Raw genomic sequence first — 22255 nt, 5'->3', positions numbered from 1 at the left:
ATCTATTAGCACCCGCACAACGTGAACCGCTCCACAGGAACATGCTCAACAGTATCACAATACTATACAGTACTCTAAATCTTCAATACAAGTTATTAAGCATCACATGGATTTTATTGGTTTGCATTGAAGTCTATTGTGATACTTAATAGGTCTAGAGGTCCGCGGCCCACCGGTTGGGAAACCTTGCGGTTGAAGGGGTGCGACACGCGCGCGTGGTGCGATTCTTGCACAAGCATGGAGGCGAATTTTTCGGTTGAGTTACCAGTCAAAGCCGGGGTTTTGTCGCTGCCGGAAGAATCAGGATGCAGTTCGGGAGCTTTTTGGTCGCGATGATATTGGGATTTCTGCTGTTCACGTCGATTTGGGGAGCGATGCAGGAAGGTGACGAAGAACATGTGCAGAAGCCATCGAAGCATCGGAAGCAGAGCAACAAGTACGACATCAGTTTCTTCGATCTGAAGACGAATCGGACGTTTCGGTATCCGGTGGTGAGCTTTGCCAAGCCGGGATCCGGAGGGGAAGTGGACGATGATCGAGCGCGACAGGAAGTGTACGGAAATCAGTGCAAGTGTGAGGGTTTACAGTGTGGGTGCTGCATGGGAATGAGGATTCATCAGCTTGGGTTCAATCAACATTGTGAGTAGTTCTGTGAAAACGATAACTTTTGTTTTTGATTTTTTTTTATTGTAACATTTCAACCGTTGCATTTATTTCCTATATGGTGTTCTGTGTTAGGCAACAATTTAGTCTTACAATCCTGTCTTAATTTCCGTACCAAACTCTTAAGTTTAGATACACATATCTACTCAACTTCTGAACGTTTTTCTTTGGTTTAAGTCCAAAAAACAATTGTTTCATGTTTTTGAGATTATGTCACACCCCTTGGTTTAAACTCAAATTTTGGGTGTATTTTGTTTTCCGTGTCCTTACCGAAATGTCAGATAAGAACAACCCCAGTGTTGAAAAGTTGACCCCTGTGGCTTTTTGTCGACTAAGTGAACGTCAAACATGATCAAAAGTGTCAAGGTTCAAATTTGGACCCAATTTAAAAAATAAAGTTAAAACATCAACTTTTTTCGTCATTTGAAACTACAGTTTTTGAAACTTTAGGTGTTTCTGTTGAAACACAGCTTGGTAAATATACTTTATTTATTTTATTTATTTATTTATTTATTTAACTTTGAATTTAGAAAGAGGGAAAAGCCCCTTTGAGTGATTATCATTTCAAATCGTTCTCAAAAAGGCATAAAACCTCTTTATCTTTTCAAATAACATTATAAAATAAAACTATGCTAAAGGCTCAAACGGTATTAATCCATGGCAGAGCCAAAATCTTCAATAAGGACCAGGACGGATGGTTTACTCCAGATCATCAAAACGTAAATCGGTCAAGGAAATAATTTCTTCAATTCTGAAATGAAAAAAAAAACAACAACAGTATCATACAAAATAAGAAGCATCATTTAAAAACCTGTAAAGTATTTTCATAGATGGAAGATATTTACTTCCCAAAATATCTCGTACAGATGAAGGGAGATGATTATGAATTCTATTTAAATCATTAATAAATTTAATTTTAGGAATGGTGTATCGAGTACATTGAAAAACAATATGATCAATATCCTCATAGGATTCACCACAATCGCATAAATTAGAGTCACATATATTAATACGATATAAATGACTATTACAAATATAATGATTGGAAATTAATCTGGATAATGTGCAAATAAAATTTCTACCAACAGACAAATTTTTAAACCATGTAGATTGATTAACAATAGGTAAAATAGAATGACACCAACGGCCTTTATCACTAGAATTCCAAGAAAACTGCCAGTTGCTTGCAGATTTTTTTTTAATTCAGACTAATATTCTGATGAAGCAATTTGACGATCATATAAAATACCACAACGAACACCTAATTTAGCTAAAGAATCAGCCTGCTCATTACCATAGATATTTGAATGCGCAGGAACCCAAACAAATTTGATAATGTAACCCTGGGTATATAAATGAAATAACTCTTCTTTCAATTTCAAAATAATATGATGAATTTTTGAATTAAAATTGATTGTTTTAATTGCATTCAAACAGCTTAAACTATCTGTACATATGATAAAAACATTTTGAGATGATTTTTTAATCAATGTACATGTGAAATACAATGCAGTTAACTCAGCAACAAAAATTGAACAAGGTGATTGTAATTTAAAAAAATATGCCGAATAATGATTATATACACCAAAACCAGCAATATTTTGAATTAATGAACCATCGGAAAAATAAATTTGATTAGTATCAAGACCAACAAATTTACGTTTGAAAAATAATGGAGCAAAACGTGAATATTCATTATCGGAAATTTGTTTTAATTCTTCGTGCAATGACAAATCAATGTTAGGTTGGAATGAATGAATATCAATGGCATAATTATGGAAATCAAGGGAATGAATTAAACTTGGTACAATATTCACAGAAGAGCAATAATTAAAAGAATCTAAAATTCTACAAGAGGGATTTATTTCATGTAAGCATTTAAGAATATTAATAATTGGATGATTTGTTTTGAAACATTGTAACATGAATTTACAATTTAATTCATGTAAACGAATATTTAATGGATAAATGCCAGATAAAACTTCTTCAGTTTTTGTGTGAGTTGAATTCATTAATTTCAAACAAATTCTTAGGCATCGATATTGAATTTTTTCAAGTTTACTAAAATGAGTTTGAACAGCACATGCAAAAGTAAAACATCCATATTCCATAACAGAACGAATCGTAGTTTTATAAAGTATAATCAAATCAGAAGGATGGGCACCCCACCAAGTACCTGTTATAGTTCTAAGAAAATTAATTCTCTTCGCACAAACTTTTTGAATATATTGAATATGTTTATTCCACAATAATTTCGAATCAAACCATATTCCTAAATATTTATACTCATCAACTTGTTCAATTGCATGACCATTAAGAAATAAATTAATACTAATAGGAGAACGCTTACGAGAAAATAAGATGAATTTTGTTTTAGAAACTGAAAAAGTAAAACCATTGTTATGAGCCCAAATATCAATATTATCCAATGTATTTTGCATGAAGTGACGAATGATTTCTCTATTTTTTCCACTAATAAAAATAACATTATCATCAGCAAATTGATAAAATTGACAACCATTTGGAATGACAGAAGAAATATCACTCGTAAATAAATTATATAAAAATGGACTCAAACAAGAACCTTGAGGAAGTCCAAAATAACTATATCGTATGAATTTAGAAGAGCCATCATGATAGAAATGCATTATTTTAAATGAAAATAAATTATATAAAATATTAGTACCGTAAATTCGGGTGAAATTGATCACTGTGTCACTCGATTTTATTTCTTTCTAATGGAGCACAAATATCAATGTAACCTGCAGTGAATGAACGTTGTTTGTCGTAAGGATGTCCAAATTGTGTGTTGTGAAGTTTTTTTGCGTTCAAAAATGTTCATTTCTATGAAAATAATGTAAAATTTCAAAATCATGTACGGTGCAGTATTGACAAACATCAATAAACTTCTAGTTGTAGACAAGGATTTGGACATTGTATAATCCTGAAAGTTTGTTAGGATACTTAAGATATATCCCTAAACTAGACTTCATAGCCAAAACTCGTACCAATTCGTTTATTTGGTTGAAAAAATTGAATTTATGTTAGATATCAGGAAATTCCTTAGGAAATTGCATACATTTAGGAGTTTTCTGCGTTATTCTTGAAATTTAAACATTCATTATTTCAGTAAATGTTGTATTGTTAAGAATTTGGCAAGCATATTCGGATTCATTGAGCTCAAATTCATTATGTAGAGTTGTTTTATAAACTAATAATAATCGCATTGATAAGTGATCAATTTCACCCCGAAATGAGATCTCCCGATTTTTTATTTTAGACATATTTTTTAGCACTAAAATTACATTTGTTAGAAAATGTTGGTACTTGAGTCAATAAGGCTCACCTTCATACTTGTTTTTTCTGCATTCAGTTGTTTGGCATTGTCAACCTTATAGAAATCAGACAAGAAAAACCGTGAAAAGTGATCAATTTCACCCGAAATCACGGTAATGATATTTGGAATTTTGAAACTATTAAGTTTATTAAACAGTAAATCAATCAAAACAGAATCATAAGCCCCAGAAACATCCAGAAAAGTAGAAACAACATCCTGTTTTCTATTAAATGAGAGATGAATTTGTGAAACTAAAAGGGCAGTACAGTCACGAGTACTACGACCTTTTCTAAACCCAAATTGAGAAGCCGGTAAAATTTGATTATTTTCAGCCCATAATTCAAGACGATTCAATAACATCCTCTCCATTAGTTTACGAAGACAAGACAATAAACTAATAGGTCTACGACTATCAACCAAAGAAGGATTTTTACCTGGTTTTACTAGACTAATAACCTTAATGGAACGCCATTCTAAAGGAAAAATGTTATGATGAAGAAAATGATTATACAATTCCAACAGATGAATCTTTCCATCAATTGGTAAATTTTGAAGTACAATAAATTTTATATTATCAATTCCTGGAGTAGTATTATTAGTTATAGATAATGCTAAATCTAATTCTTCCAAATAAAAGGATGCACAAAGTTCAGGGAAGTAATTAAATTTTTGATTATTTTTAAAATTAAACGCTCGAGAAACAAAATCTGGACAAATTTTAGATGCAAATTTATCAATCCAATCTTCAGAATATTCTAAAATATTGGAAGGAGAATAATCATACTTTCTCAAATTTCTAGCCACAGACCATAAAGTAGTTAATGATGAATTTCTATCAAGACTTTCAACAAAATGTTTCCAATAATTTCTTTTTTTATATTTTGTTACTCGAGTAAATTGAGCTTCAGCCTTACAATATGAAAAATAATTTTCCCTTGTTCCAGAACGACGAAATTTTTTGAAAGCTTCTGATTTATTTTTAAGTGCTAATGAACAATCATTATCCCACCAAAATGAAGGACGTCTATTATTGATACGAAAATTGGAAATGTTTTTATATTTTTGAGATTTAATTAAACAATGAACTAATAATGCGGAAAATTGCTTATAATTTTCAAGTGGAGGTAAAGAATTATCAAAATTTATTAATGAAAAAGAAATAAGATCAGAAAACTTTATCCAATCCACATTTTTATATAAATCAGGAACAACTGATTCACTAGATATATGATCACAATGACAACAAGCAATTTCGATCAAAATAGGTAAATGATCACTACCATTAGGATCATTGATAATTTTCCAAGAAGAAATAAATGACAAAGAATTGGAACAAAAAGATAAATCAATGCATGAACATGGTGGAACAGCAATTCTAGTGAATGAACCATCATTAAGAATATTCAAATTAAGTTTATCTACTAAATCCATAATCAAATTTCCTCTCCCGTCAGTGATATCGCTACCCCAAGCTATATTATGTGCATTAAAATCTCCTAGTATATAAAATGGAGAAGGAATACTATCCAAAATATTTCTTATTTGTGTTAAAGAAAAAATAGCATTGGGAGGAATATAAAAACAAACAATTGAAAATTCCATATTAAAACCTCTAATGGTAACAGCAATATATTCTATAGATGAATTAAGAGGTAGATCTAAATGTTTAAATTGAATACCGTTACGAATGCCAATAAGAACCCCTCCAGATGAAGTATTCCTATCTTTACGAATAATATTATATGAAGAAATATGTAATTGTTTACATTCAACTAACCAAGTTTCATTTAAACAAAATATATCAATATTACGATTTAATAACAACAATTTCAATCTGTCAATTTTAGGAACAATACTACGACAATTCCATTGTAGGATATTCAAGTTTTTGGAATTGATTGAAGCCATTAAAACGAAAATAATGAAGAAAAGAGGGATCCAAATGAATTCAATTTCTCAAGAAGATAAGCAAAAAATGGTAAACATTTCTTAATCAAACTTTTCCAAAAATCATTTATTTCTAATAAATCTATTAATTGTTCTAAAATATTCAAAACTGAATTATCATGACTATCATCAATGTTTGAAGAATTGTTAACATTATCTTTGGATTTTTTTATTTAGAAATGTTTGATCAACATCTATCCTTTGAAAACCAGGAATTGTTCTGGAATTAGATGTATCAAGTGGAGGGAAATTATTGTCAAAAGATGTAGATGGTTGAGGGTCACAATTAGTATTATGGTTAGATACTAAATTGGCTCTTTTTCTTTTGGTTTGAGGTTTATAAATAAATTGATTCGAATTCTCATTTAAATTATCATCATCATATTCGGATTATGTTTCGTAAATATTAGCAGAAGTAAAATCATCAGATGCTTTTAAAATTTCTGAATAAGAAAAACGATTTTTAATTTTAATTTGTTGATTAAATTTTTGTTGATTAGCTTTGTAAACAGAACAATCTTTAAAAGAACTATGATTTTGTCTACAATATATACAAACATCATAATGTTTTTCACAATCTGATGAAAGATGTGGTTCTCCACATTTGGAACATTTAGGTTTGTTGGAACAATAACTCAAAGTATGTCCAAACAAAAGGCAACGAGTACAATGCATCAATTTGGGGTAATAAAGCCTCACTGAATATGTAACATTATCAATAGAAACAAAATCAGGAATAACAGAACCAGCAAAAGTAATTTTAATACAGTTGGAATGTACATAATTTGTATCATTACCATTAAAAAATAATTTGGAAAGTCTATTGCAATCAAGAATTTTTACTGGAGAAATCGATTTGTTTTTAAAAATTCCTAAACCATAGTTAATAATATCCTCACAACTTAAAAATTCGTCATAAATGACACCACTAATTTCACAAGATTCGCACGGAGCGTATACCCGATACGAATTTGAAAATAAATTTGATTCAAGAAGCGCATTTGCATCCCCTCGCGATCCAAAAACTACTCTTAACTCTTCTTGATTTCTTTCACAGATTTGTATCTTTTATACACCTCTGCAGAAATCAATAAAACATTAATTGGTTTGTTTTTTTTCCTAAAATAAACTGGGTATGGGACAAGAAAAGTAGCCGGAAAAATTTTAACTCTTAAAGGCTTGGATGTTGTACCAGGAGGTACAGAATTCGGTTTCCATAATTGGAAAACAACGGGAAAAACTAATACACAATAGGTAATAGAATATTTACTAATTAACGGATTAAGATAATTATAGAGATAAGAAAACAAAAAAATGTACTCAGCTGAATCCAAATGATGCCAAAATTTCAGAGGAAACTTCAAAGGTTAATCCTTTAGGCTTGGAAATTCTTTAGGCTTGAAGAACAACCAGTCTGAAGCACGGAATCAACTTTAAAAAACGAACCGCTTCGGTCTCTTGCATCCAACGGATCGAAACAATTCTCCTCCGGAACGGATCGCTCTGAGGAACGAAACACTCTCCAAACGCTTGCAACACTTCCAAATTGATGAATCGACACCACAGCATGCACCAAAAATGAGTCCAAAGAAATCTCGGGCTCGGGAAATTTTCTCCTCATGAAAAAGGAAAAAAAAACGTCAGACGTTGAAAAAACTTCGTCTTGCCCATTCAAGGCCTACTACAGCAATCATAAATATACTTTCAAAGCTGCTTATTTGCCTTTTCAATGCTCTGGGCAGCAAGTTAATTTGCTCCAAACTGACTTGCGAAAATTGACTCGCAATAAGTCAAAAAATTTTGTCATTGGTGACTTCAATGCCAAACATCGGTCATGGAATAAGTCTCAAAGTAATTCCAACGGCAGAATTTTATTTGATAAGTGCTCTTCAGGATATTCCTAAATTCAATACCCTGATAGCCCTACATGTTTTTCCTCTTCTAGAAATCCATCTACGATTGACTTGGTCTTAACCGACTCTAGTCATCTTTGTAGCCAACTGATTACTCATGCTGATTCTGATTCTGATCATGTCCCTGTTACATTTCAAATATCCCATGAAGCGATTCTCAATCCTATCAGCTCCACTTTCAATTATTTTCGAGCCGACTGGAATATATATGAAACGTATATTGACACTAATCTTGATGTTAATATTTCATTACAAACTAAACTTGATATCGATAATGCTCTTGGAACTTTAACAAATTCCATTGTTGAAGCCAGGAGCATTGCAATTCCAAAATGTGAAGTAAAATTTGAATCCGTTATTATAGACGATGATCTTAAACTCTTGATCTGTCTTAAAAACGTGAGAAGAAGGCAATTTCAACGCACTCGCGATCCTGCTATGAAAATTATATGGCAGGATCTGTAGAACGAAATTAAATAAAAAAAAGGTTTTCACAATTAATGAATAAAAATTATGAAAATAAAATTTCTCAATTAGACCCTGGCTCTAAGCCCTATTGGAAATTGTTCAAAAATTTTGAAAAAAAAAAAGACTTAGAAGCCAATACCGGCATTGAAAGAGGAAAATAAAGTATTACTAATTGCGAGAAAGCTCAAAAACTTGCTATGAAGGCTATTCTACTGGTCTTGCACTTCTAGACATAGAAAAAGCATTCGATATTGTTTGGCTTGAAGGCTTGATTGTAAAAATAAAAACTTCAATTTTCCAACATACATTTTTAAAATAATTCAAAGTTATTTGTCAAATCTTACACTTCAGATTAATTATCAGAACTCCAAGTCTGAAAGACTTCCTGTAAGAGCTGGGGTTCCTCAAGACAGCATTTTGGGACCAATATTATACAATATTTTCACATCTGACTTACCTGAGTCCTCAGGGATGTCAAAAACCTTGTTTGGGGATGACATAGGCTGCCGTTCTACGCCTACTTGGCCCATGTTCTATGTAAACCATATGGACAGCGGGACAAATATGCGTAGAACGGCAGTAGGCCTCTCCGCCAAAGAACGAAGCCTGCGTGTTATCTGTAGTAGATTGCAAAAGAGTTTGGTTAGTTTTTCTTCATACTTGCAAAAATGGAAGATTTTTCCTAATGCTTTTAAAACCCAACTAATAATATTCCCACATAAACCAAAAGTCCTTTATTTGAAACCTTCGAGTAGACATGTTGTCACGATGAGAGGGGTTCCAATCAATTGGTCAGATGAAGATTATTTAGGGCTCATTAACTTCCATAAATCACATTGAAGGCATTCAAGACAAATGTAAGAAATATGTAAAATGTCTTTATCCCCTTATTAATATAAAATCAAAACTTTGTCTTATGAACAAGCTTTTGATCTACAAACAAATTTTCAGGCCTGCCATGTTGTATGCTGCATCAATTTGGAACACCAATATGCACCAGCTGTTGTAAAACCAGAAAGAAACCTCTGCAGAGGATTCAAAATAAAATTTTGGAAATGATTCTGAAGCTTCCTCCCTGGTATAGTACTAATGAGTTACATAGATTATCCAATGTTGAACATTGGAACAAATGTCAAATAAAATAATTAATAATTTCAGGCAAAAATCGTTATAATCTTCTATTGCCACGATTAATGTGTTATATGTTAGGTTAAGTTAGGTTAAGTAAACTGAAAACTTTTTTTTCTCTTATAAGCGGGTGAAATTAACTCATCTGTAAAAAATCTGAACTGCTACGACGAATGAAATGCAATTGTTGTTAACCAAATGTTAATAAAAGCTTAATTTTGTTTAACCAAATTAGGATAATAGTGTTGCCTAACATAGAAAACCTAGATATAAGAAATGAATGTAATGTTTGGAATAAAACTATTTAGAAATATCAAAGAATTAAAAAAAAAACTTAAATGTCCTTCCCCATTCCAGTTTGCACAAACCTGGCCTACGATCCGTACGACTTCGCGATCAATCTGGACGTCCTGATGAACGACAGCAGCATTTTCCAGAACTCCATATCGGCTAAGAACCCACCCCCCGTCTGTCTTCCGGTCCCGATTCCGTACATCCCGCTCAACGCCGATATCTGCATCCGGTTGTTCGATATCTACACGCCGAGGCGCAATCTTCACGCCTGCTTGGACATCGAGGCCCGCGTTTGGCGCTACCCGTTGATGATCCTGCACTTTGACTGCATGCGAATGGGTCAGGATGGATTTACGCTACTCAAACCGGAAGATGGCGATGGATTTGAAGCCTTGTATCCGGAACTGCCCTCCGAACAGCAAGCATCCGTGGACGTCTACGACGAAGTGGAAGGCATTAAAAAGGGACTAACGAATCGAATTCAATAAATCAAATATAGACAAAAAACATGCCCCTACATATCACTTCAATTATAATGGTTATGCTAATTTCTCACAAAACCCATGAGTCATGACTGTTCCGTTCTCTGGACATTTTATTAAGCGCTTGATACTAGGAGAAAGTAGGGCAGTTTTGACAACCTTAAGGAAAACTTGATAAAAAGAATAATGAGGACTATGCATCTGAAAAGAAAAGTAATCACCTATCTCGATGCATGGGAAATTTCTTGCAAGAAATGATCAAGAAAAGCATTTTTCTTTGATCGCAGTACGCAATTGAAAAGAAATGTCAATTCAATTCTTTAACTAAACAGCATATTGCTGTGCGCGTTTGAGATGCAAATATCAAATGCGGGAACACCAAACGCGGTAAGATTTTTCACAAGAAATGCGATGTCAAAGATAGCTTTTTCTTGCTAGGGCGGCGGTGGTTTATATAATTTCCGGTTTACGGTAGCCGTAGAGTTCTACCGCAGCTGTCAAAGTTCTACCGCAGGCTTCGAAATCATTCTATCATTGACTGTTTAACGATAAACTTGCGACGATCGACGCGCCACCATATTTCATATAACGGAGGGTATTAGAACTAACTTGGAGGTGATGATTTGAAGGTTATTTAGCAATTTGGAGGTTAAAATCCCCTCCAAACACTAGCGATTTTGCGGTGGGATGTTGACGTTTAATGACGAATTGAAGCAAACGATTCAATCATAGTATGCTTGAAAGAGAAAACGCTATGAAAAATAGCAACAAACAACAACCATCAACACGGTATCCTAAGTATTATTGAAGCCTACTGATGATTTACAAGTGCAATACAGTGATGTGACTGCTGCGGTAGCTTTTCGTTAAACCGTAAAACGGAAAGTTTTCCCTAAAATTGCAATACTAAATCTGCATCATTTCAGTTGTCTTACAAAGTTCACGAATGTGTGATTTACTTTTCAAAATTTGTCATTTTTTGATTAGGTTTTTCACTGATTGTATTATATGCATATGCTAATTAGCACCCTGTTTTTGGTGAAATTATCTCTTATAATCTAAAAATGTATTTTTTTAAAGTCAAAAGTAGCTGCAAAAACATGCTTTTTGTGTTATTGAGTAAAAACAAGATTTCATTAAAATGTTTAGACACTTGTGCATATTCTGCGTGGCGAGTGAGTCGCGACGAGCTACTCTCACCTCGAGTAACGTGAGACGACTAATGTCAATCAAATGGGAGCGAGTCGTTAATAAATTATTATCTTATTCGACTCGTGTCACCTCACACGTCGCGCAGAATAAGCACAACTATTGCATAAATACGAAGCCGTCTATTAGTTAAGTAAGGGGTGATCTGTAACGTGATCACTGGAAATTATTGACATCTCGATCAACAATGTTGCCTACTGAAATCATGCTATAAAATGTTTTGACAAGACATGTTGAAATCGAACCACTCCTCGCAGTTTTATAGCCAGCGTAAAATGCTGGATAGGTTTGTTTTATGGCGGAAAGCTCCATCGAAGTTAATACGCCAATCGCGTATTATCCTCGATTTTACTATAATACGCGATTGGCGTATTAACTTCGATGGAGCTTACCACCATTAGAGTTTTAAGTTTTTTACATATTTTGATGCTACGTAATAAATAAACTAGAACCCAAAGTTTCATAACATTCCGTGCCCTGGAAATATTTAAAAAAATATAAAGTTAGTATGGAAAATGTGCTCTTTCGATCAAGCTACGAAAACCTGCAACGTTTTCATCGCTAAAAACTCAATAATTTGAATTTTATTAGTCAACGATACCCTGTTGGAATACATTTGGTAAACCTTTCGTCAGGTCAAGAAAAACAATGATCTATAGTTTTTAGAGTTTGACTTTATCCAGGTTTTTACGAGCGCCAATGGCTGCCGCAAACATGCTCGCTTTCTGGTAGGGATCAGTCGATATGACGTTTGGCTTAGGTTCACTCGTATTACTACTTAAGTTGTTGGTACATCATAAGAGCTTTTTTATACCGTACAAATCGAAGAGATATCTTGCTCGAACGCGCGTTTAAGACTAAGGAATTGATTCTTCTTGCATTAATTTACCTAAGCGATGGTTGTTTGAAAAAGTAAAGACCCACGAAATGTATGTAAAACTGCATTTTTGTTAGAATTTTGCTCTATGAGAACCAACAAATTGATACGATGCCCAAAAAAATGTCTTCAATCCTAAATCATGTCCCACAGTGTGCTTTCGTCCTTTTCGAGATATTTGAACGAACGATAACGACTGCATGCGTTACTCCGTTAACCGTTCGTTTAGCGTAATAATTTCCGTTTTCTTGGCCAACCGCACTTCATCGTGTAATAAACTTTTGGTGGATCGAAAAGCAAACGTTCAGCCAGTCAACAACTTGCTCTCTCGCGCAGTGTTCAGTCTTTTGGAAGTGCTGTCTGTCTGTCCTGCCGCGGAAAGCCTGTGGATTATAGATTGTTCGTTTAGTGAACCCACTTTTGTGGCATTAATTTCCCCGGAAAAGTGACTGAAATCCGTTGTTCCGTGCCGTGGCCATCGAGTGCGAAAAGAAGTTCGACTAGTGAGTGCGCGATTGGACGTGAAAATTGTTTTGGATGTTAGTTTCTTGCTGTTTCAATTTGATCCTGCTTGTGTGAATAATTCAATTCCAATTATTGGATTTTTTCCTTCGCTGGAGAAGGTGTGAAGAGAGGGTGGTAGAACATCAAGTGGAGGAGAAGGAGAGAAGCAGTGAAGAGAGTAGGTTTTGATTTTTTATGTTGGGCTTTGTTGGTATTGGTGGGTGCACAGTGGTTCGATCTAGAACAATTCTCGCGTAAAAATTCAAAAGGACCAATCCTCAGATCGTTGATTCTGAGAAAATTCGATGTGAATATTGTTCACCACAGTTTCAAATCTTCTTTCTCAGTATTTTAATCAATCCATGTGATTTCTTGCTCGTTGAGTTACGATTTACTTTAACTATACGTAGGAGCCTTCCTTAGCCGAGTTATTAGAGTCCACGTATACAAAGCAAAGCCATGCTGAAGATGTCTGGGTTCAATTTCTCCTTTTCTGCTCAGAGACTTTTACGCAATTATTTTACAGGTTCTTCGGAAACTTCTGAAAAATTAGAGAAAAAGTTTCAGAAATTATTTAAGTGATTAAATCTAAATTAATTAAAAATTAAAAGAAATTTTCTTTTGTGACTTCTTCTGGAATACTTTCCGTGACTCCTCCTGGCATCCCTTCAAAATTTTCTCTAAAAATTTCTGATCAATCTTTCTATAAATTCGTTCAGAAATTCATCCAGAGTTGTTCAAGAGAAAGAATTTTTCCTAGAGTTTGTTCCAGAAAATCCAACGTAACTATCTCAAGCAATTTCCGCTAGGATTACTCTGGAAGCTCTCCAAGAGACTATCCTATGTTTTTTCCACCGATTTCTTCAATTGTTTCTCTAGGATATCGTCCGAAGATTACTAAAGGAGCTCGTCGAAGAAAATCTTCAAAGGTTTATTACAGTTCAAAAACAGATTTTGGGATTTTTCCACAAAATTATATACGGATTCCTTCCGAAGTTCCTACGCTCAATTTTCCAGCTATTCTTCCAGACATTTTTATATGGATTTCTTCGAGAAGTCGCCGACATCTTCTCCCAGAAATTGCTCCAAAAAAATTTCCTGAAATTATTTTACGAAACTTATTGGGAACTGTTCCAGGGATTCCTGCAGAATTTTTTCCCTAAATTGTATGTAGGGTTTACTCTTGCTGTTCTTTCAAACATTTGTCGAGATTGAAAATTCCTAAAGGATTTCCCGACAGAATCGAAGGAAGAAATTACAAAATGTTGAAGATCAATTTTAGAGGAAATCCTTGTATATGGAGAAACTACTGTTTTTGACGCTCTAAGCAGAAATCTTAGACAAACTTTTAGAGAAATGGAAGTAGGGAGCCGGATCCTATTCTTGGCACTTTTGATTCACTTCAGCAGCGGGGTTTTTTGAAAGCTACGAAGCTCATATTTGGTCACAATATGTGTCGTACTGATGCGCTTCTTATTGTAAAGTTTCAGACAATTCGGCCGAGAAAACCCCCCCGTGCCAAAGTGAATCATGGAAGTGCCCAAGTAGCTCTGCACCCTATCACTGGATTAATTTCTGGAGGATTTAGGGCCTTTTTGAAAAAAAAAAAAATGTGAATGAATTCTTGAAGACATTCCTGGTGGAAACTTTGAAGTAATTTCTAAGGATATCTTGAAAAAAAAAACAACAGATTGTATTTTAAACGAAATCCTTGAAGGAATAATTTGTAAATCCGTAAAAGGCGCAAGAGAAAATGGCACAAAAGTCAGAACTTAAAAAGCAGTTTTCTCCTTTTAAAACAACAAATTGATAAAAATAAAAACACACAGCCATTTTATTTGGAAAACAAAAGAGCTGTGTGTTTTTATTTTTATCAATTTGTTGTTTTAAAAAGAGAAAACTGCTTTTTCAGTTTTTACTTTTGCACCATTTTTACTTGGGCCTTAAAGAACTCCTTCAGAAATCTTCGAAGTTTCAAACTTCGGATTCAGTCCATATGTGTTGAAGAAGTTTCGGCCGCCTTCGAACCACTGTGGGGTGGGCTTTCTTCGCGCAAGGGAATTTCTCGCTGCACAGTGCTCCGGGTCGGTCGGGAATCGGGAGGGTGCAACACCAATACATGCGGCCTCGAGGAGTTGGTTTGTTGTTGATCTTTTTGAAACAGGAATGTTTTTTATGCTTTTGGACGCGCTAGAAGTGTGTGCGTTTGTTGAGGGTGAATGAGAATGTGTTTGTGTGCTCTTCTGAAGAGGGTTTGAAAGGGGGAGTGTGGGCTCTTCTCGGTTTATGCTGCTGGGGATTGCAGTAGGCGAAGTGTTGACCAGAAGGCAGAAAGAGAGCGAGAGGGTGGTTAACAATTTTATGTTTCCTTCACCAATACACACAAAACGAAATGGAAGAGCGATGGGAGATATGCTTCATATGGAAAGTATCTATGCTACTGAAAGGCCAATGGAGGGTTGCCAGTGCATGTGAAAATTATTCAAATATTGAGATCTTTGACCACTGATATTTGAATTCAGTCACTACAGAGAGAATCTCTACAAGCCTTCGAAAGAATCTCTAAGATTAGTCGAATCTCCCTAACTCGATATTTCGTATCTCGATATCGAGTTAGAGAACCATAGTAAAAGTTGGTTTTCATGGCTACCTCAATGATCCCTTGGATCGCATTTGCACTGATTCTGTGTTCTGTAACTCGATGGTCCCTTCGGAGAGTATCTTTCCAAAGCTTGGAGAGAAACTTTCATAGATTTTAAGCGAATCTCTCCAAGATTCTACAAGAATCACTTCAAGTTCTGTTAGAATCTCTAAGGTTATGCAAGAGTTGCAAGATTTTGCTAAAATCTCCTAAAATATTGTCAAAATACTGCACAATCATTGAGATTTGTCAAACTCGCCAAGTAATAATAATAATGCAGAGGCTGCATTAGCTGTTACAGCTTGTTATGACATTCAACAACGACATCCGGATAGAGTTCGGGTTTGACTGTACCCCTATCAAATGAAGCTCGAATACTTCGATAATGCGACGTCAAACAAACGTTCGGGCTGACCTCTTCTTGGAGACAGAAGTTTTCATGGGAGCCATCTAGGACCGGGTAGTTGCGGCGAAAAACTATTGTTAGTATTGCCCGAAGACGTATGGGCCCAGACGTAGAAGACCGCGATTCAGTAGGGGAGACTATCGAGCATGTCATTGCCAGCTGTTCAGTACCAGCTAGTACTCAGCCTACATCGATCGTCACAACGAAGTTTCCAAGATTGTGCACCAACAGCATGGTCTGAAGCACAACTTGGTGGATCGATTTGTGCCCTACTACAAGTATCCGCCTGACCCGGTTTTGGAAAATAGTTGCTTAAAGCTGTACTGGAGTCGCGAGATAATAAGGGATGCCTTCATTAGGGCCAACCGCCTCGACATTGTAGGCTACGACAAAAAGAAGAAACGAGTTACACTCATCGATATCGCTGTACCGCTGGCCCACAATGTTCAATCAAAGTTTTTCTACAAGATAACAAAGTACCATAACTTGGCGAAGGAGTTGAAACATATGTGGCACCTATATGACATCCGTATTTTCCAGAAGTCTTCTCAGCGACTGGAACTATCCTAAGATCTCTAGACACGTTGGAATTGAGCTACACAGCATCCAAAAAACGATGATTCGTAAAACCTGCAATATAGTGAGACGGTTGCTGAACCACCGAGTTATGGAGAGTTGACTGTAATCTCCAAGATTGGTAGAAAATCTAAGGACTTGTCCAAGATAAAGATAAAGAAACTTTCCAAGATTTGGATAGAAGATTTCCATTATTCGAAGTGAATCTTTTTATGATTCGGTGAGAATTCGTTCAAGATTTGTAGAGAAACTTCAAAATCAAGAGACAATTTCCCCTACATCTTCGTAGACAATGTCTACAAGATGTAGATAATATCTCTTCAAAATTCAGAGAGAATCTAGGAGATTCTATAATCTCTAAGATTCTGCGAAAATGTCTTCAATATTCATAGAAATCTGTAAGGTTAGATAAAAATGTCTTCAGGATAAGAAGAGAATCCATTCATTATTCAGTATAAGTCTTCAAAATTTGAAGAGAAGTCAAGATTTAAAGATTTCTAGTGAATCTCTCCAAGAATCTACAAGAATTGCTCCAAGATTCTGTAAAAATCTCGAAGGTTCTGCAAGATTTTAGCAAAATCTCCTTAAATATTTTCAAAATATTGCATGAATCATTGAGATTTGTCAAACTCGCCAAGCAACAATAATAATGCAGAGGCTGCATCAGCTGTTACAGCTTGTTACGACATTCAACAACGACATCCGGATAGAGTTCGGGTTTGATAAATGCTGATTAATCCAGAAGCAGAATGATTTGCCTGGAACCTATACCCCTATCAAATGATGCTCGACTGTTGTCAGTATTGCCTGAAGACGTAGAAGACCGCTGTAAGAAGTGCAATTCAATAGGGGAAACTATCGAGCTTGTTCAGTGCCAGCCTGCATCGATCGTGCATAACTAAATTTTTTTTTATTACATTTTGAGGATTGCTCCACTATTAGTTGTAGTTTTATGAGTATTGAGAAAGTATACATTCGGAGTATTGTTGACAGAGCTATTCCAGAACATCTCTGGGTAAGGCAGGGTTAAAATCCCATACACTTTCTTTTATAAGTTATTCATCATTTGGTCGGTGTTTAGACAGACCGGACTAGATGACATTTTGGCGTTCTAAAGGTACATTAAGGACTCCATCAATTTCAATTTGTTCGGTGCTATTTTGATACGGATGTATCATCAAATAGATATGTTCCATTATTACACCAAATATTTTGATATTTGGAATGCTTGGGGTACGTTTTCCTGAAACAATTAAAAAGTACTTGGTCCAGTATGTCTGAACGCCGACCATTTGGAAACGAAATGTTTTCATACAAAAAGTGTACAGACTAGTTATTTGTAATAAGTTACGATGTGCCAGGGAATTTAGAAATGTATAATTAACCTAGAATAATGTGAAGTAGAGTGTCCTTCCACAAGAAGTCCCGGGATTCGACAAATTTCGGGATTTCCCGTTTCCCGAGATTTTAATTCTGACATCCCGGGAATCCCGGGATTCCCGAAATGTATGTAGAATTTGATGAAAACTACTAAATTCCAATGAAAAACAATGACATTTTTCCTCACTATCAACCTTGTTTGATAAGTAGAAGAGCATAATGGAAAAGGGAATAAACGAGTTATTATTTTCATGAAAAGATCAATTTACCAAGTAGGAAAAACATATTTTTATGTGTCTAGTTGCAAAGTTTTAATGCTTTTCTTTTCAACATTAGCCGTTTTTATAAGCATATGCTGAGATAACAAATTTGAAAGTACACATAAACTGCCGCAAATCGCAAGTCAATATCATCTGTAAAAAGTAGGCATTGAGAAAATTGACTGCGAAGTTTTCAATCTCGTTTTCCATACAAATATTCAAAAAATTCCAGAAGATTGGAACATGTTTCGATCTGTATTGCTAATTGTAATTTGCTTTTGATTCCGTTATCTTTCCAAGAAAAATATAAAGATGACCAAATAACGATTCATTTTTGTGTTACACGATGCGAAAATCTGCAGTGGGACATGCATTTACTTTAAATTATGGGACAATTCAACTTGGTATTTTCCCTAATTGAAGAAAAAGTGATTTTTCGTTAGTGCAGCTGAAAGATCATTAAAGATATAATAAAAACTGGATATCAACTCAATTTTGACCAACATGCAGATGTGACTGACTTGCGATTCACGACATTAAACTTCAGTCATTAATTTTCAGTAATTAACTTTTAGCATGATCTACAATACCTTCAATGATCTTTAATCGTTGCTTTTGTTCTAAAGTTTTTATGACTTCTCAAATGTTTGAAACAAATTGCTTTAAAATTATGACTTAAATTTTTGCTATACTTCTATTCATAGGTGTTATATAGAATTTGAATAAAATCCATAGCAAACCAGTAATGAGTCAAGCTAAGTTTTGATTTTTGTTAGGTTACTTCGTCAGAATAAGAAAATCTTATCTTAAATGTGATTTGCTATTTATCAAATAATTAAATAACCTATTGTTTTGAAAAGTAACATTACTGTTTATTTCATTGAAAAAAATGTATTGTTAAATTTGTACTTCCATTTCAACCGAAATGCTAGTTTTCTTGAAGATTTGATAAATCCCGGGATTCCGGGATTTCCCGGGACAAGCATAGATTTTTGTCCCGAATCCCGGGACGAACAAAATGGTCGGGAAATGGACACTCTAATGTGAAGGCCTCCAAAACATTTTGAATTTTGAATAATAATCTACACTTGATCATACATTATTTTATGCGAGTGGTTTCTATGTTAAGTGCTTTACAGCGCTCATTAAGCCTTAACAGACGCGTACACACATTTTGACAATATATCACCCAATTCTCGTGAAGCATTCTCAATCCTACCCATAAAGCTTCATATGGTTCGGAAAGCCATATTTCCTCACTTCTCCACATAAGGTTTATATCACTTGTGCCTTCATTAAGTGCCTCAACATAGTCTTGCGGATATACATCCTCTATACTCGGTACCATACATATGTAAGAACGGTTATCAGAACGCTTAGCACATAATAGATCACTACTATCAGTGGGCCTGTTGGGCTGTAGTGCGTAGAAATTAACCCAAACCCCCGTTTCCTTGGCGTAACAGTGCAGCTTTGAATTTCGTATCAAAATTTACTTTTTCCCATAATACAAACTGTTGATTCTAGTGAACACACTATACTTCGTACTATTGTAACAATTTTATTTCGATTTATTACAAACCTTAGCCGAGCAACCGTATTAGCGACGCATGAATGTGCTATAATCTTTGAACGCGTTTTTCTTGGTTGCATATTTTTGAACATAGGACAGTTATACGTATAACATCGATAAACTTTCCGAGCCATATGAAACTTTATGGATAGGAATAAGAATGTTTCACGAGAATTGAGTGAGGATAGACTGTAGTAGATTTGGTAGATCATAAGGACCTGAACTCCAGGACGATTTGGATGACTTCCAATATCCAATATCTTGTCAAAATGTGTGTACGCGTCTGTTGAGGATTAATAAGTACTTCTTCTTCTTCTTGGCATTAACGTCCTCACTGGGACAGAGCCTGCTTTACAGCTTAGTGTTCTTATGAGCACTTCCACAGTTATTAACTGAGAGCTTTCTTTGCTAAACTTGCCATTTTTGCATTCGTATATCGTGTGGCAGGTACGATTATACTCTATGCCCAGGGAAGTCAAGAAAATTTCCTTTACGAAAAGATCCTGGACCGACCGGGAATCGAACCCTGACACCTTCAACATGGCTTTGCTCTATCCACTCGGCTGAGGAAGGCCCCAATTAAGTATGTACTATAAACCACTAAACGTAGACATCACTCGCATAAAATAATTTATGAACATGTGTAGATTATGGTCAAAAATTCAGAATGTTCTGGAGGCCTTAGCATTATTCTAGGTTAGTTATACATGTCTAAATTCCCTGGCGCATCGTAACTTATTACAAATAACTGGTCTGTACACTTTTTGTATCAAAATATTTCGTTTCCAAATAATGAATGAGTTCTGAAAGGAAGTTGATGTGATTTTTACCCTACCTGACCCAGAGATGTCCTGGAATAACATTGTCAGCAATACTCCGAATGTATACTTTTACTCATGAAACTACAACTAATAGTGCAGCAATCCTCAAAATTCCATAAAAAATTGAGTTAGGCTCAAATACGAGCAATTTGAATTTTGTTTGTCAGCCCCTTAGCCTACGGGTTGATGAATACTGGCAATGTTCTTGATGAGATGCTTGATAGATTTACATTTAGATTCAAGACAAATTTTTGATAAAATGTTTGCAAAAATTTCCCCAGAAATCGAGGCGATAATTGGCAATTTTTCTGAAAGTTCCTTGAGAGCTCATTAAATAGGTAATAAGTAGACTGCTCATAAGGATTGAAAAAGATAAAAAATATTGTTGCCTGATTTTGTTTTAATTCTTGGTAGATTCGTAGTGGTTGGCGAAAAGCTGAGCCAAAAACAATGTCAAAATTTTTGGGAGATCTATTGAAATTTTGGGCAATTTTATTAAGAATTCCGTTTTATGGTTTCTAGAGTTATCAATGATACTGATTTTTGATGAAGCTTTGTATGCAATACTAGTTTGAATAGTCTTTGATCTATGACAGAGTTGTCATGAGGCTCCTTCCAAGATTTTGTATGGATGCCTGCAGATTTACAATGATTTTTTTTTCAATCATTCTCGATAAATTGGGAAGATCTTCAATGGATAGACAAATGAAAGGTCCTTTAGGTAATCTTGTGCAGATTATTGTTCAGTGCTTGACAAGATTCTTGGCCAAATGGTTGATATATTGTTTGGATCTATGTCGAAAATTGTAAACAGCCTAATAGGGGAACTGTGAAATGCTTTTTGGCGAGATATCGTTTCTTCTGATCACAAAAGTTTCACAAGAAGATTTTTTCCAGGAGCCAGCCATATCTAACACATAATTCCGAAGGCATTCTAAAAGGTAACGGGTTGGCTATTTAACTTTGCCGTTTTGTGAAAATATATTGTAAATTTAAAAACACAGAGCAAGTTCATATATTTCGAAGATCTCTTTTTAGATACTTCTGTATATTTTTGTTGAAAACTCTTTTGAAATTCGAACCGTTTTGAGCTCACATTATTTTATAAATTTCATAAAAAATAATTTATATATAAGTTAAATGAAGTCCTCCAAATTTGATCATCTATATAAATAAAAATGGAGTGGTGTTTGTATGTCACGAAATGGCTTGAGAACGGTCCAACGGATTACCGCAAGATTTTCACTGTTGCACTCCTCAAGGGATGCGACGTGTTCGTGCGAAGAAAAAATGTAGGAAAGTCTCCGGGTTTATCGGGAAAACGGGAGAAGACTAAGGTGTAATTTGTATGGGGAATTTCTTGACGTTTTCCAACAGCCTACTTGATGGCAAAACGAAGTTTGCCGGGACCACTAGTATTGAATAAAAAAAACATCAAGTGGTCATCCATTTTTAATTTTTTGGGTATCCGGGAAAAATCCGAGAATTGGAGAACTGATTTTGAATGGACACTCTGGTTCTGCAAGAATCTGAGATTAATTCTGCTAGAATCTGGGACAGTCAGTTTCTTGTGGTTTGTGCTAACGTAAGAACCTCGACAACACTCATAAGACGCGACGTGAGACAGGACACAACACTTACTAAAATTACCTTTTTAGTCGACCGGTTTCGGGCTCGATGTTGCCCATCTACGGGACGATGTCCGACTGATTACATAATTTTCTAACACTAGTATTCGTAATGTAGTCAGTACACGTCGAGAAGTGTTGAAGTCTA

The 22255-nt window shown here is 34.9% G+C and overlaps 2 protein-coding genes across 8 annotated transcripts in view; both read left to right on the top strand.

The window, feature by feature from the left end:
• Positions 1-228: 228 nt before the first annotated feature.
• On the top strand, positions 229-10243 carry LOC110674366. The gene is made up of 2 exons (XM_021838646.1): positions 229-639; positions 9814-10243. Exons 1-2 carry the CDS (start codon positions 306-308, stop codon positions 10236-10238), a joined length of 759 nt encoding a protein of 252 aa, XP_021694338.1. The 5' UTR covers positions 229-305; the 3' UTR covers positions 10239-10243.
• A 2387-nt stretch (positions 10244-12630) lies between these two features.
• Positions 12631-22255, top strand: part of LOC5570397 (ephrin type-B receptor 5) — a 383576-nt gene continuing 373951 nt past the window's right edge. For all 7 annotated transcript variants that reach the window (XM_021839083.1, XM_021839081.1, XM_021839080.1 and 4 more), the window contains exon 1: positions 12631-13000. The gene's annotated coding sequence lies outside the window, so the exon portion shown is untranslated. The remainder of the gene's footprint in view (positions 13001-22255) is intronic.

The sequence above is a fragment of the Aedes aegypti genome, chromosome 1, assembly GCF_002204515.2.
Source record: "Aedes aegypti strain LVP_AGWG chromosome 1, AaegL5.0 Primary Assembly, whole genome shotgun sequence".
Lineage (NCBI taxonomy): Eukaryota > Metazoa > Arthropoda > Insecta > Diptera > Culicidae > Aedes > Aedes aegypti.
The sequence above is the reverse complement of the archived record's forward strand: the minus strand, read 5'-3'. Positions and strand labels throughout refer to the sequence as shown.